This window comes from Delphinus delphis, chromosome 7 (genome assembly GCF_949987515.2).
Source record: "Delphinus delphis chromosome 7, mDelDel1.2, whole genome shotgun sequence".
Classification (NCBI taxonomy): domain Eukaryota; kingdom Metazoa; phylum Chordata; class Mammalia; order Artiodactyla; family Delphinidae; genus Delphinus; species Delphinus delphis.
This window is the reverse complement of record NC_082689.1, coordinates 34,378,410-34,393,842: the sequence shown is the minus strand read 5'-3', so window position 1 is coordinate 34,393,842 and position 15,433 is coordinate 34,378,410. Positions and strand designations below refer to the sequence as shown.

Genomic DNA, 15,433 nt, shown 5'->3' with positions numbered 1-15,433 from the left:
GCTCCGCAACGGGAGAGGCCGCAACAGTGAGAGGCCCGCGTAACGCAGAAAAAAAAAGAATGTTACCATGGTGAGTTTTATGAGAGGAGAATCCAACAGAAGATCAAATTAGCAAATATTAGGCTGAATTTCCCAGGATTTCAGGTATGATCTCACTTTCTCATGTCCTATATTTGGTTCGATGTGAGAAATGCCATCTCCTGAGCTATAGATGTGTCCTTTATTTATTTATTTAATTTTATTTTTCTTAAATTGAGGTGTAGTTGATGTACAAGATGTGTTCTTTCTGTTTTAGCCATTAGTATTCACATAAGAATGAGAAAATATTTTCTCAGTGAGTAACTTCCTGCTTTAAAAGAGATTGTGTAATTGTCCTCCTCTTTTGGTTGTAATCAGCTCTGCTTCATGCGTTAGCAGGAAGTTCCCCACTGGACTTGGTGCAGGATGTGTAGCTGTTGTATGAGGAGAATCACAAAGATAAAGCCATGACTTGTTGTGAATTTGTGGCTATAATCCACTGTCTGCTTCCCTTGCTGAGTTAGGGGCCTCTTTTAGGCAGGGACTGAGTGTATATTTGTATTTTTCTGTATTATAGGATTGAGATCAGAGTTGAGCCCTGGAATACGACTGTGTGGGTATGAATCATGGCTTTGCCATGGCCTAGCTTGTTACCTGTGGCAGTTTTTCTAGCCTCTCTGTAGCTCAGTTTTTCATCTGTAGAATGCGTTAATAACAGGACCTACCTCATAGGGAGGTTGGGAGGAATGAATGAGTCCTACCTGTAAAGAACTTTGGGCAGTGCCGGACACACACACTGTAAGCACGTACTAAATGCCAGTTAATGTTATTTGTCCATTTTGTTTGTTTAATTTTAGTTGCAAACCACTGAGCTAGAACTTGCCATGGCTTTGTGCTTGGTACATGGAGCCTGACCCAGACAAGTGAGGGACCAGAGAACTGGAGTCCTGAGGCCTGCTCTGGGCTCATGGGGGAGTGGGGCAGGTCCCCATTGCCTGGGGCTAACTGGAATAGAAGGGGTAACCCCAAGAGGGGGTAACTTCTGGGAACATACGCAGGTGGATAGCTGGGGAGACTACTACTAGTCATGGTATGAGCGGGCATGACAGAGAAAGAGAATCTGAACACAAACGCCAGGGGGAGGGAGGGCAGAGAGTGGCAAGGCCTGATGCGAGAGAAAAATGGAAAGGAGAGTAGAATCAGAATCTCTAGGAGCTGGAGCAGCGGCATCTTTGATGAGGTAAGAACAGGTATTGGCCTGAGGTGCATTTGTACATCTGCTTCCTTGACTCAAGCTCTCCCTGCTTCTGGGAACAATACAAATAACTGGGCTTGAGGCCACATCTAGATGACTGTCTAGATGATTCGTCTAGACAATTCGTCTAGACACCAGTTCGTCTAGATGATCCTGTGGGGTTTCCTTTGTCTCTTCCCTAGTTAACTTTCTCACTTGGTTAACGCTGAACATTTGGGAGGAGTGCAGGAGTCTGGCAATAAACATTATTACTAGAAATGAGGGCTCTCACTTCTTGTAATAAATCTCTTATACATATCACTGTATTATCTTATTGGTTCTTTTCTCTGGAGAACCCTGACTAATACAAGTTTTTGTGTGGACATATATTTTCAATTCTCCTGAGTGGGATTGCTGGTAAATACCACCCCCTTCACCACCTTTTTTTAAAACTGTCTCAAATTCTCTTCCTCTTCACAGCTTCTTGCCCAGGTTCACTTCACGAGCCCACTAATTGTTCTCTCTTCCTAAGGATCTAACTCTCCCAAACCCATTAAAAAAAAAAAAAAAAGAAAGAAAGAAACTAACAGTAATATGGTAAGACTAACTTGAGGGTGGTAGTGATCAGGGTGTAAATTTTTTTTTTTGCTGTGTTGGGTCTTCGTTGCTGCGCGCGGGCTTTCTCTAGTTGTGGTGAGTGCGGGCTACTCTTCGTTGTGGCATGTGGGCTTCTCATTGTGGTGGCTTCTCTTGTTGTGGAGCACGGACTCTAGGGCACGCCGTCTTCAGTAGTTGTGGTGCTCGGGTTCAGTAGTTGTAGCTCTCGGGCTCTAGAGCGCAGGCTCAGTAGTTGTGGCACACGGGTTTAGTTGCTCCACAGCATGTGGGATCTTCCCAGACCAGGGATCAAACCCATGTCCCTTGCATTGACAGGCAGATTCTTAACCATTGTGCCACCAGGGAAGTCCCAGGGTGTAAAATTTATTAAAAATATACTATGTGTCAGGTGCTTTGCTAATTCCTTTACAGGGATTCTCACTTAATTTTCATAAATATTACTGCAAGATAGATACTATTATCCCCATTTTCAAGGTGAGCAAGTAGAGCACAATAAACTCCCTTTCTAACTTCTCTAGTTAAGTAATAGAGCTGGGATTTGAAAGCTTGACTGCAAAGCCTCTGCTTTTAGCTACTTTGCTGTAAGTTCCATGCGGGTGGGGAGCTTTTCCTATGTGTCTCCAGAACCTGGAACCATGCCTGGTACGTGGGAGCTCAGTAAATATTTGTTGGGTGAATGAATGAAGGAGTAAGCTCTACTGGTCTTGGTGTGTTTCTAAAACCATTCCTTTGTACCTGTAGAATTTGGAAGACTCTCTTATACCTATCTTTTCCTGTCCTCAAAAAAAAAAAAATCAGACTTTTATCCAGAATATGTAATTTCCCCAAACCTTTATAGATTTATACTTCCTTTATCCCATAAATGTTTATTGCACCCCTGCTATTGCAGAACACCATGCTTGGGACTTCCCTGGTTGCCCAGTGGTAAAGAATCCGCCTTCCAATGCAGGGGTTGTGGGTTTGATCCCTGGTTGGGGAACTAAGAAAAACAAATACTGTATGCTAACACATATATATGGAATCTAAAAAAAAAAAATACATGGTTCTGAAGAACCTAGGGGCAGGACAGGAATAAAGACGCAGACGTAGAGAATGGACTTGAGGACGTAGGGAGGGGGGACTAAGCTGGGACTAAGTGAGAGAATAGCATTGACATATGTACACTACCAAATGTAAAATAGATAGCTAGTGGGAAGCAGCCGCATAGCACAGGGAGATCAGCTTGGTGCTCTGAGACCACCTAGAGGGGTAGGATAGGGAGGGTAGGAGGGAGACACAAGAGGGAGGGGATATAGGGATATATGTATATGTTTAGCTGATTCACTTTATTATACAGCAGAAACTAACACAAAAATGTAAAGCAATTATACTCCAATAAAGATGTTAAAAAAATCATTTAAATATAAAAAGCAGTGAATGGTATAGTTGATACACCAAATCATGTTACTGCAGTAAAAGATAAGTTTGGTAGAGTACTGAAGCAAAAAGAAATAAGTTCATATTAAAGTTTGGACACATTAATTATTCAAATTAAAAACAAAAACACCCCACCATGCTTGGCCCTTGTGAAGCAGGTATGGAGGCCATGAAGTAGAGTCTGGCCTCAGAGCCACATTGTGAACAAAGATAAGGTTATAAGGTTATTGTTTGGTGGCTCATTCTTGAGAAGAATCCTTGGAGAAGTCAGTAACCTCCTCTTGGAGCAGACATGGAGACTTAAGGTTTTGAGGCTAATTAGTTCAGTGACTTTGTGCTTGGTGTCCTCAGTGTTGCGTCACCTGTGTCAGAGACCTAGCAAAGCTAGACCTATGCGAGGCCCTGCTTTGAGGTGCCCTGACATAGCACTGGACTTTTGCTCTTGTTTGGAGCCGAGAAGCGAAAGCCTCACATCACAGACACTTGGACTCTGGACCTTGACCTAGGGCTCTGGCTGGTTTTTAGGCTGCTGAATGAAAGCTGGTGTTTGCAGATTTTAAGAGGACGTGTTTATCCCTCTCTTCTCCCTGCTCATTCTGAAAAGCTCGAAGATTTTTCTATACTTTTAACCAGGCTAAGGCTTAGATGCTTCTAGCAGATGCTGCATGTTTCCCTGGGAAATCTTGCATAAGTAAACTTCCTCTTCTAACAGAGCAGCAGTAGTCCTGAAAGCCCGGAGTTGATCGTAGAGAGCTTTGCACTGGTGTTGATGGGAGCTTGGCTGCTCGTTGGGATTACCCAGCCTCCTCTCCTCATTTTCCCTTAGTGGAATGGGCAACAACCCAAATCAGTAGCATCTTCCTGCGCTGATAGACGTAAACAAATCTCAGCAAGGGGGATCGGAGCAGCCACTGTGGCCTCTGCTCCTGAGCTTTGAAGACACGTGGTAAGTGACGCATGAGATGGTGGATGGAGGCTTTGTTCCCATGGAGCGGCTACTGCTGCCTGCCAGCTTGAGTGCCAAGGAAGTGGGGTCTCCCCTCTTAACTCCTGTGGGATTAGCAGACTATTAGCGATAGCTTCCCTGTGGGCAAAAGACCAGGAAGTCTGTGGTGGTCTGCTTTTTTTTCTGGGCATTCTTACCCTCTGAGATTAAGCAGCCATTCAGTTGGAAACCTAGCATCACTAATGAAATTTCCCTTTAAATCAGTGCTACATAGCAAACCCTTTTTCACAGACAGCATAAAGCTAGGGTAGAAAGAATCACAGGTCCACGATCCCTTATTGGAGACCCTTGCATTTCAAAATGTTAAAGTTTTAAGAGTTTAGAAAGATGACATGGCCCACATACCGTAATTTATAGAACATTCCAGTGGGGTCTAGGGCAGGACCCCATAATCAAATATGTGACTATTTCTACAGCAAAAGGAATGAATATTTACACTAAGTGGAATAAAGACTATAAATAGCTTCTCATCAGTTCAGGAAAGGTTTTGCCGCAAAATGAGTCAGGGAAAAGAACCTAAGTTTTTCAGAGCTTTTGGGGCCTTGGAATTGTGGATAGGAGTGGTGGGTATGTGGAAAAGCAGAGGACTTTTAGGCCACCTGAGGGACCACAGAAGCCTCTCTTGACATGTTTATTATTGATATTGTTTTCTCCTAAGAAAAGCTAGTCCAGAAGGAATTACTAGTGATCATTTGTGCTTAAAAAAAAAAAAAAGACATTTATAAAGTAGTTTATAATTTTGAGTGTATATGGATTGTCCAGTAACACCCCTGATTGTTGGTGTCCCTGAACAAGTGGAAAGTCAGATTTATACAAGCCCCACTCCCCACAACCCCGCTTCCTCCCTCACTCTTTATTCTGTCTATATTCACCATCATCCTTCCACTTGGGGGCCTTTCCTTTGCCCTGTTTTTTTGGAGCCGCAGCTGAATTGCACCTTTCCCATAATCTTCTCTCCAGGTGTCTTAGACCACACTGATCTTCCCTACTCTGATTTCCTATTTTACCTAAAATCCTACTGTTCTGTGTGACATGTCAGTCATTGTTTTGTGCACATTTATACACTTTGCTTCTCTAGCAAGATTATGGGCTCCTTGAAGAACAGGAACTACATTGTCTACTTCATCTGTATCGCCTCATCACAGTGTTTCTGTAACACAGGAAGAGGAACTTTGTAAAACATGAGTTTTGGGGTCAAGTGAGTTTAAGAAATAATTTGTTGGGCTTCCCTGGTGGCACAGTGGTTGAGAGTCCGCCTGCCGATGCAGGGGACACGGGTTCGTGCCCCGGTCCGGGAGGATCCCACATGCCGCAGAGCGGCTGGGCCCGTGAGCCATGGCCGCTGAGCCTGCGCATCCGGAGCCTGTGCTCCACAGCGGGAGAGGCCACAACAGTGAGAGGCCTGCGTACCGCAAAAAAAAAAAAAAAAAAAGAATTTGTTCCTCTTTAGGAGATTTGCAGTGCATGTTGGCCTTAAAGTTTCCGATCAGTGTTCCTGTAATGAAACCTGGTTAAGTCTTGTCAACCTTGCATTTCTCATTCACATTTGACCTCAAAACTCCCCTTTCCACTAAGAATATCCTGCCCACTTGTGTTCCATTCATGCACCTTATAGTAACTTGAGCTGGGCTTATTAAAGGTACTCAATAAGTGATCATAAATAGACTGATGAAGCGTCCCCTCTTTTTTATTTATTCTATACATTTATTTAATGAATCCTTTTTTTTAGATAGTGTCAAGATAAATGTGAGCTCATTTTCGGTCAAAACACATTCTAAATGAATGAGATCATAACATTTTATTTAGTTCTTTGGATTTCATCTCAGTAGTCCCCAAACGGGTGGGTAATGCTGATCCTAGCCCTTCACTAACAGCCCTGTACTAATTTCAAGGCCAGAAGAAATCCCTCATCATTTCAGGAAGTTAATAAAGGAACAGCTGAATTTTAGAGAGAGAGGGCTGGGTCAGGAGTGGGGTTTCCAGGGTGGGTAGAAGGAGAAGTGGGACTAATGCAGTTGGTTGAAGCTTTATTTTCCAAACCCCACACCCATGTTTTTCTTCCCCAATTTGCAAGTAAGGACGAGGAAGTTACTGTTGATACATGGGACATAGAATCTGGCTGCTCTGAGTCCGTTTTAGTTTAGACTGTAGAGACCTCCCTCTGGTTTCTAAGGAGGTATATTCCATGCAGGAGACGCATCGCAGGCAGGCTCCATGATTTGTGGTGCAGTGGCTGCCTCTATATTCTTTAAAACTAATATATTTGAATAAGCACTCACAGTTTGCAAAGCATCTTGACAGAAATCTCAATGGGTCCTCTCCGCCACCTTCTGGAGGACACGGTATAGGCATTGGTATTGATCCATTTTATATATGAATAAACTACAGATGTACTTTGTTCAAAGTCACACTGTCACAACCCCCTTGATCCTATAAATTAGACTGGGCTATATCTGTGTTCTTGCTGGCCCGAGAAAGAACAACAGCTAGCATCAGTCCTCACCAACTGATAGAGGAAAGATGTGCTGTTATTGGGAAGTGCCAGCTGTGATGACTTCAGGCTGTGTCCATCGAGTGACTGTTGCCACAGGGATATTTAAGGGATGCTCCCTCTTGGTCTGAGGCCCATCCAGATTTGGTGCTCTGATTGGCCTTGGGGACCTGTATAGCTTTTGGATTCCCCTCCAGCTTTTAGCCCTTTTCCTTCTGTTCTATTAGGTAAGGACTTCCTGCCCTAGACCTCAGATTCCCATCTCCTTCTTAGCTCTTCTACTAATATAAGTTAGTTTTTTTTCAGGACCAGTTCGTTTTTTTCAGAACCAGGCAAGGTTCAGACCAGTAAGTGGGTGGAAGAGCCAGGACTGAAACTCAGATCTTGTGATTCCAAGACTGTTCCTCTTTCACCCGTATCACGCAGCTGCCTGCTGACTGCCTTGTGGCAGCCCAGCTGCTGCTCCAGCCAGAACCTGTGGGGAGGCCAGATAAAGAAAAGAGATTAAGGCACAGGACAGCATGTGTTCTGTCCAGACCTCTGCATATCAGGATGGAAAGGGAGACTGTGGCTTTCTTTCAAGGACTTTGATAAGGGACTAAATCTATCAGTGAAAAGAGGCTTTTGAGGGGAGCAAGCCAGTCTGAGATAACAAGTAAACAAAAGAGCTTTGCGTCTGGTGTTTCTCTGTTTGCTTCTGCCCCCTAGAGGAGAGAATGCTCCATGACTGGAGAGTGTGACTCCTGAAAGGGAGAGTTTGGACTAAAGCAGTGGGGATGGCACTGGAGTCCTAATCCAGGTTCTCTCACATGGTACAGCGCTTTGTTTCATCCTGAGCACAGAACTGGGTACTGAAGCCTTGCCTACACCCTCAGAAGCCATGCCTAGTGGGCGGTGCTGCTAAGCCTTTTCTACCACTCTGAGATCCTATGTGGACAAGTGAGGTATTTAATAGGTTTTCAGCAGCTGTCATTTCCTGATAATTCTTACTTATCACAGGGTTTTAAGGAGGTTGGCACCTTCTTTATATCTCTTCATTATGACGTGACATATATATATATATATATATACAAATTCATTTTTTCACCCTTACCTACGGGCCAGGCAGAAGGAGAAAAGTAAGTAGCCTAACTACATTCTTAGGGAATGGTTATTATCATTCCCTTTTGTTGACTTACCTGGTGAAATATTTATCTGATAATGTGTACAAATCACTCCAAAATTTAGTAGCTTAAAACAACAGTATTAATTTATTTATATCTCTCACAGTTTCTGTGGGTCTGGAATTTAGGAATGGCTTAGCCAGGTTGTTCTGGCCCTGAGCCTCTTGGGAGATTGTGGTCAGATGTCAGCTGGGGTCATCTGAAGGCTTGATTGGCTTTGGAGGGGCTTCTCAGGTACTCAGTCACGTGGCTGGTTGGTGCGAGGCCTAAGTTCTTCTCCATGGAGGCCCCTCCACATGGCATTGGGGACCTGTATTGAGTGTTCTCAAGACATGGCAACTGGCTTCCCCCAGAGTGAGTTGTTCCACAGTGACCTGGCTTTGGAAGTCACGTTGTATCTCTTCTGCCACATTCCATTCATTAGAAACGAGTTACCAAGTTGGTCCACATTCAAGGGGAGGGGAATTACACTCTATCTTTTTAAGGGAGGAGTGTCAAAGAATCATGGACTTATTTAAAACCGCCATATCTGGCAGGATGTGGGTCTCCTGAGTGGAATGTTCTACAAGACTCTATGTGATTGTGTCCAGATACTGCTCATAGGCTAGGTGAATTAAATTAAGAGCACACAAGCCAGCTCTTATTTGTCCAGTGGCTGCTTGGATTCCAGATTTTTGTTAACCCAAGGCTGTGTTTCTTTTCCAACTTTTAATCTTTTTCCTGTTTCCTGCTGAGAAGCCAGAAGAGAAATTGTGATTGCTTACTTTTACTTTTATAGTTTACTAGTGGTCGGTAAAGTTGGCAAGACAAGACAGTTGAAACTATTGGTTGAAGCTGTGAGTCTCTGAATTATTTGTCTATCCATACTTCATATTGTTCCCATTTAGTGTCGAGAATTGAGAATTTGTAGTAAACTGTTATATGTACCTTCAGTTATTTATCTCCCCTTGACCCCTTTGTGTGATGCCTAAACTGGTATGAGATAGGACCCCTCTGTTCCTTGGTGGAAGTTATAGGTACTCTGATTACTACCATGTTGTTTGGTTTGGGGTGAATGCAGTCGTAGACTTCTGGAAGGTCATACCCCAGGGGAGGAACAGAAGTGGGTACATAGTCATGAGACAGGGAAGCAAATCCAGAGAAGTGGCTAATAGTTTGGATGACAGCCTGAATTAGGAGATTCTTGTTTAGCCTCTGGGCTTAGGACAGAATGGTTTTTCTGCTCTGAAAATGGACTAAGAACTGGAGGCATCCCTCAGAAAAGGAGTAGAAACTTAATGGGTAGCTCAATAGGATGTGGACTTTTTGAATGAGGAAGAGAAAGATGTCTCTCTTTGCTATTAGAAAGATGAAACAATTCGGTACCTACTTCTCCAATGAAGGCAAACTGAGCAGATGGGAACAAAGTAGATGGGTAGGATTTCTAGGGTTCCAAGGCCATAGAAACTTCTAGAAGATGAACAAAAAGATTTTTAAAAAGAGAACAAGGAATATTTTTATTGAGCACCAGGAGCTTTATTTGTATTATCTCACTTAATCTTCATAGCATCCTCATGGGGTGGGTATCTTCACTTCCACTTAAAGCTAGGGAGACCCACTTCCTTAAAGTAATGCAGCCTGTAGGTGTGGTGAGGTCAGTGTTAGAAGGCAGGCTTGTCTGCTTTTTCCACTGCTTTACACTGCTTCTCGAGGCAAAGTCAACCCAGGATTCCTGGAAACTAGGAGAAGAATCTCTGGGGGCCCTGTAGGGCAGGGGTCCCCAACCCTCCAACCACTGACTGGTACCGGTCCGGGGCCACACAGCAGGAGGTGAGTGACGGGTGAGCAAGCGAAGCTTCATCTGTATTTACAGCCGCTCCCCATCACTCGCATTATTGCCTGAGCTCCGCCTCCTGTCAGATCAGTGACGGCATTAGATTTTCATAGGAGCGTGAGCCCTACTGTGAACTGCGCATGTGAGGGATCTAGGTTGCGCGCTCCTTATGAGAATCTAATGCCTGATGATCTGAGGCGGAGCTGAGGCGGTGATGCTAGCGCTGGGGAGCGGCTGCAAATACTGATTATCATTAGCAGAGGGGTTTGACTGCACAGTGACCATAATAAGTCAATTGCTCGCAGACTCATATCAAAACCCTATCAGTGAGGGGCAAGTGACAGTTAAGCTGCATCTGGTGGCAGGCTTTAAGTCAGAATCCAACACTTACTTTAGTCCATGCGTGGCCCACCCATTATTTTATTTACCGTTTCCGTCCACACCTCTTTCCCGTACTGCGCACTTGTCTCAGTCACAGTTTTGGTAAGCCCTCAAGCTAACCCTAGCCAAAATAGGTAAAAAACAAACAGTGCTGGAGAGCTTCTTTGAAAAGAGGAAGGGCTTCCCTGGTGGCGCAGTGGTTGAGAATCTGCCTGCCAATGCAGGGGACACAGGTTCGAGCCCTGGTCCAGGAAGATCCCACATGCCGTGGAGCAGCTAGGCCCATGAGCCACAACTACTAAGCCTGCGCGTCTGGAGCCTGTGCTCTGCAACAAGAGGGGCTGCGACAATGAGAGGCCCGCGCACCGCGATGAAGAGTGGCCCCCGCTTGCCGCACCTAGATAAAGCCCTAGCACAGAAACGAAGACCCAATGCAGCCAAAAATAAATAAATTAATTAATTTTTTAAAAAAAGAGGGAAAGACCCAATGATGAGACAGCAGAAGACTCTAAGACTGCCAACAAAAAGAAAGCTTCATTTTAAAGGAAATACCAAGAGTCCTACTTAAATTATGGGTTCATTGCAACAGGTGATTCACATTCTCCAAACCTGCTTTGTATAATTTGTGGCGACTGGCTATCCAACGGAGCCATGAAACCTTCAAAACTGCTTCGCTACATGGAGACCAAGCACCCTGCGTCAAAAGACAAGCCTTTGGGGACTTCCCTGGTGGTGCAGTGGTTAAGAACACACCTGCCAATGCAGGGGACACGGGTTCGAGCCCTGGCCTGGGAAGATCCCACATGCCGCGGAGCAACTAAGCCCACAACTACTGAGCCTGCGCTCTAGAGCCTGCGAGCCACAACTACTGAGCCCGCGTGCCTAGAGCCCCTGCTCTGCAACAAGAGAAGCCCGCGCACCGAAATGAAGAGTAGCCGCCTCTCGCTGCAACTAGAGAAAGCCCGTTCGCAGCAACGAAGACCCAACGCAGCCAAAAATAAATAAAGAAATAAGTTTATATATAAAAAGAACCCCACAAGCCTTTGGAGTTTTTCAAAAGAAAAAAACGTGAACACGAAGAACAGAGACAATCATTGAAGGCTACCAGTTCATCAAATGTGTCTGCATTGAGAGCATCATTCTTAGTGGCTAACTGCATTGCTAAAGCTAAGAAGTCCTTTACTATTGGTGAAGAGTTGATCCTGCCTACTGCTAAGGACATGTGTCATGAGCTTTCAGGAGTGGCTGCAGTTCAAAAGGTGGCACGTGTTCTTCTTTCGGCTAGCACCGTAACTAGACGAATTGATGAAATAGCAGAAGATATTGAGGCACGGTTGTTAGAGAGGATTAATGAGTCACCGTGGTACTCAATCCAGGTTGACGAGTCTATCGATGTTGACAACAAGGCAACAATGCTTGTTTTTGTGCAATATATTTTTCAGGAGGATGTGCATGAGGATATATTATGAGCACTTTTGTTGCCAACCAACACCACAGCTGCAGAACTATTCAAGTCTTTGAATGATTACATATCAGGAAAACTGAATTGGGCATTTTGTGTTGGTATATGCACAGATGGAGCGGCTGCCATGACTGGACGGCTTTCTGGTTTCACTACGGGTCAAAGAGGTCGCTTCTGAATGTGTGTCTACGCGCTGTGTCATCCACAGAGCAAAATGCCGGCTAGCCGAAAAATGGTACCTGAACTTAACAATGCTTTGCAGGACATGGTTAAAATTATCAACGACATTAAAGTGCATGCCCTTAACTCACATCGGTTCGTGCCCCTCTGTGAGGAGATGGACCCAGAGCACACACGTCTTCTCTTATACACAGAAGTGACATGGCTTCTAAAGGTAGATCACCGGCCAGAGTTTTTGAGTTATGAGAGCCGCTCCAGGGATTTCTTGTAGAAAAACAGTCACCACTGGCAGCACATTTCAGTGACACAGAATGGATCGCAAAACTTGCTTACTTTTGTGACATATTCAACCTGCTCACCGAACTCAGTCTGTCACTTCAGGGGAGAACGACAGCTGTGTTCAAGTTGGCAGATAAAGTGACTGCATTCAAAGCCAAACTGGAATTATGGGGGTGACGAGTGAACATTGGGATTTTTGACATGTTTCAAACATTAGCAGAGATTTTGAAAGAGACTGAACTGGGGCCTTCTTTCTCCCAGCTGATGCATGATCACCTCTCTCAGCTTTCAAAAGAGTTTGAGCATTACTTCCCAACCACAAAAGACTCCCGAACTGGGAAGGAATGGATCTGCAACCCATTTGTGAATAAGCTGGGTGAATCGACTTTGTCTGCGCTAGAAGAGGATCAATTGCTTGAGATCGCAAATGATGGTGGCCTTAAAAGTATGTTTGAGACAACTTCAGACCTCCATACATTCTGGATTAAAGTCAAGGTGGAATATCCTGAGATTGCCACAAAAGCATGGAAAAGCCTGCTTTCATTTCCAACATCCTATCTTTGTGAAGCAGGGTTTTCTGCAGTGACAGCAACCAAAATGAGATCATGGAGTAGACTGGACATAAACAACACTCTTCCGGGCTTCCCTGGTGGCGCAGTGGTTGAGAGTCCGCCTGCCGATGCAGGGGACACGGGTTCGTGCCCTGATCTGGGAAGATCCCACATGCCGCAGGGCGGCTGGGCCTGTGAGCCATGGCCACTGAGCCTGCGCGTTCGGAGCCTGTGCTCCGCAACGGGAGAGGCCACAACAGTGAGAGGCCCGCGTGCTGCAAAAAAACCAAACCAAAACAAAAAAACACACTTTGGGTGTCACTGTCTCCCGTCACCCCCAGATGGGACCATCTAGTTGCAGGAAAACAAGCTCAGGGCTCCCACTGATTCTGCATTATGGTGAGTTGTAGAATTATTTCATTATATATTACAATGTAATAATAACAGAAATAAAGTACACAATAAATGTAAAGCGCTTGAATCGTCCCGAAACTTCACCCCACCCCACCCCCAGTCTGTGGAAAAAGTGTCTTCCACGAAACCGTTCCCTGGTGCCAAAAAGGTTGGGGACCGCTGCTGTAGGGCGTCTTGGCCAAGGGCCCTCCCTTGCTCAGTCAAAGGCTACACTGGGAAGTAGGTCATGAGAGGAGCTGGGGAGTCTGGGAATGGTCCCAGCTTAAATCCAGGGGCCTCCGGATCAGCTCACAGCAGGTGGAGGTGAGGGAACTCATGACCTGGGTCACCCTTTCTGCGGCCATTGGATCTAGGTTTAGATCTCCATGCTGCAAATGCACCCATTCCTATGAACTTGTGAGTTATTGTAAGAAAGAGCCCTTTGAACAATCCCCAACTTTGTTTTGGGTAAAAGGAAAAAATATTTCCTCTCTTGGTTCGTTTAGACTAGAGGTGGACTCAGTCTCTGCCCGTGGCCAGATGCGGTGGTGGCCTCAGGCAGGGGAAGTGGTATAACAGGGGACAGACCATAACTGGGAACCTGGGACATGAAAGTCACACATTTCATGTTTTAGGCTGATTCTATCCCTCCTGCCCTGTTCTTAGGTCCTTTAAAGCCTCAAACTATGACACAAAAGCAGAAACAGACAAGTGATTAGACCATGTTTAGGATTGCTACCCAGTGTTTCTTGAGCTTTTCTTACTCCTGTGTTTTTTTTTGTTAATTTTTGGCCGTGCTGGGTCTTCTTTGCTGCGCACATGATTTCTGTAGTTGCGGCGAGCAGGGGCCACTCTTTGTTGTGGCGCGCGGGCTTCTCATTGCGGTGGCTTCTCTTGTTGCGGAGCACGGGCTCTAGGCACATGGGCTTCAGTAGTTGTGGCTCGCAGGCCCTAGAGCACGGGCTCAGTAGTTGTGGCGCACGGGCTTAGTTGCTCCGCAGCATGTGGGATCGTCCCGGACCAGGGCGCGAACCCGTGTCCCCTGCATTGGCAGGTGGATTCTTAACCACTGCGCCACCCGGGAAGTCCCTCCTGTGTTGTTTTTCATGTTTGTTTGTTTTTTCCAGACATTCTTGAGGAAACCTTCACTGCCCTGGGCTATGAAGTCAAGCGTTTCTTACATCTCACTGTGGAAAATATAATGCACATTCTTGGCCAAGTTGCGCACATGCCCCAACACCAAGACTACGACAGCTTCGTGTGTATCCTGGTGAGCCGAGGGGGCTCCCAGAGCATGTTTGGCGTGGATCAGACTCACTCAGGGGTCCCTTTAGATCATATCAGAAGGATGTTCATGGCAGATGCATGCCCCTCTCTCTCAGGGAAGCCAAAGGTCTTTTTTATTCAGAACTATGTGACGTCAGAGAGCCAGCTAGAGGACAGCAGCTTCCTGGAGGTGGATAGGCCATCAGTGAAAAGTGCAGAATCCAAGGCCAGGCAGCCCGGGGCCTGCGTGATTCACCGAGAAGCTGACTTCTTCTGGAGCCTGTGCAAAGCGGACGTGTCCCTGCTAGAGCGGTCCTCCCCTTCACCGTCACTGTACCTGAAGTGCCTCTCCCAGAAGCTGGGGAAAGAAAGGTGAGCCACCCAAGCTGTGGTGGATCCTGGCCCCAGTTGTTTATCTTCTGCTACCAGGATGGAAGTGCCACTGTGCCATATTTGATGCCCTTTTCTTCAGGGGGAGGGATTTTTCATTCCTTGTTGGGGTTGCCTTAGGAGTATGATAATAGACTCTGCACAGTTTATGAATGCTTTGTACTTCAGAAGGTCATATAGTAGTCAGCTTGTGGTTTGGATATTTTCCTTCAAAATTAAGAAATGTCTCTTTTTTCTTATTACAAAAACAACACATACTCCTTACTGAACATAGATCATGAGATATAGATGCTGAAAGCAGAACATAACAAGCAGTTATAATCCTACTTAGTAGAACTAATCTGTTAACCAAATCTTGGTGTGTTGCCTCCCAGATCATTTTTGGATACTGATACAATCATATATAAAGATGTTCTTTAAGCCAAAATGAAATCATAATCTACTGTTACTTTATAACCTGCTTTTAGTTTGTGCAACAGTATATTTTTACATGTCAGGAATCACATTTTTATGGCATCATTTTATTTTATTTATTTGCTTAAAAATTTATTTAATTATTTATTTATTTTTGGCTGAGTTGGGTCTTCGTTGCCGCGTGCAGGCTTTTTCTCTAGTTGCAACGAGCGGGGGCTACTCATTGTGCAGGTTTCTCTTGTTGCGGAGTACCGGCTCTAGGCATGCGGGCTTCAGTAGTTGTGGCACGCGGGCTCAGTAGTTGTGGCTCACGGGCTCTAGAGTGCAGGCGCAGTAGTTGTGGTGCACGGGCTTTGTT

At 45.3% G+C, this 15,433-nt stretch overlaps 1 protein-coding gene across 3 annotated transcripts in view; it reads left to right on the top strand.

Annotated features, from left to right (window-relative positions):
* The window catches only part of CFLAR (CASP8 and FADD like apoptosis regulator), a 55,984-nt gene that overhangs the window by 29,292 nt on the left and 11,259 nt on the right, over nt 1-15,433 (top strand). For 2 of the 3 annotated variants that reach the window (XM_060016321.1, XM_060016320.1), the window contains exon 9: nt 14,133-14,643. The exons of the other annotated variant lie outside the window; for it this stretch is intronic. In XM_060016321.1, coding sequence (XP_059872304.1) covers nt 14,133-14,643 — 511 coding nt within the window. The remainder of the gene's footprint in view (nt 1-14,132; nt 14,644-15,433) is intronic. 3 annotated transcript variants of the gene reach the window in all.